This window comes from Plasmopara halstedii (assembly GCF_900000015.1).
Source record: "Plasmopara halstedii genome assembly, contig: Scaffold_2592, whole genome shotgun sequence".
Taxonomy (NCBI): Eukaryota; Oomycota; class Peronosporomycetes; order Peronosporales; family Peronosporaceae; genus Plasmopara; species Plasmopara halstedii.
The window spans coordinates 178,547-179,051 of NW_020189499.1; the positions used below are offsets into that span (position 1 = coordinate 178,547).

Genomic DNA, 505 nt, shown 5'->3' on the forward strand with positions numbered 1-505 from the left:
TTGTTTGATGTTACTGTGAGCACTTTTGATGTTCCAATGCGACTTCGATAATGAAGCCAATTCGATCTTCTCATGCAATCAAAAGAGCAAATGTCTCCACATTTCAGATCTTCATATTTCTGCCTCTTGACACGCTACATCCCCATAACAAATGCGTAGTGGTCGCGAGATTCATTGCATCTGCAAGTGAACGACAGTCGAGCAAATGCCTTTCTTTTTGCTCGCGTCAATGGATTCAAAAATGATCTATTCTGAACAGCATTGATGTAAGAATGTTGAGACATTTTGACCTTTGATTTTCTTCTCAAGTCCCACATCGGTTACCACACGATTAGAAGACGAAAATGCAGAATAACTGAGCGTTTATGTTTGTGACGATTGACGAACAGTAAGATAGAAGCCACTTTTGAAGCGAATTGCGCTGAAATTTATGCGTATCAGTGTTCAAACTTGACTTTGACGTGGCATTTTCTGTCATTTTTCTTGATTGGTCAAACGTATGAAA

At 39.2% G+C, this 505-nt stretch overlaps 1 protein-coding gene across 1 annotated transcript in view; it reads right to left on the reverse strand.

The window, feature by feature from the left end:
* PHALS_15001 (uncharacterized protein) overlaps positions 1 to 499 on the reverse strand; it is a 500-nt gene extending 1 nt beyond the window's left edge. Inside the window, exon 1 of the mRNA XM_024718418.2 lies at positions 1 to 499. This exon is cut by the window's left edge and continues 1 nt beyond it. Within this exon, the coding sequence (XP_024583819.1) occupies positions 135 to 317 (183 nt within the window). The 5' untranslated portion in view covers positions 318 to 499 and the 3' untranslated portion in view covers positions 1 to 134.
* Positions 500 to 505: the final 6 nt, after the last annotated feature.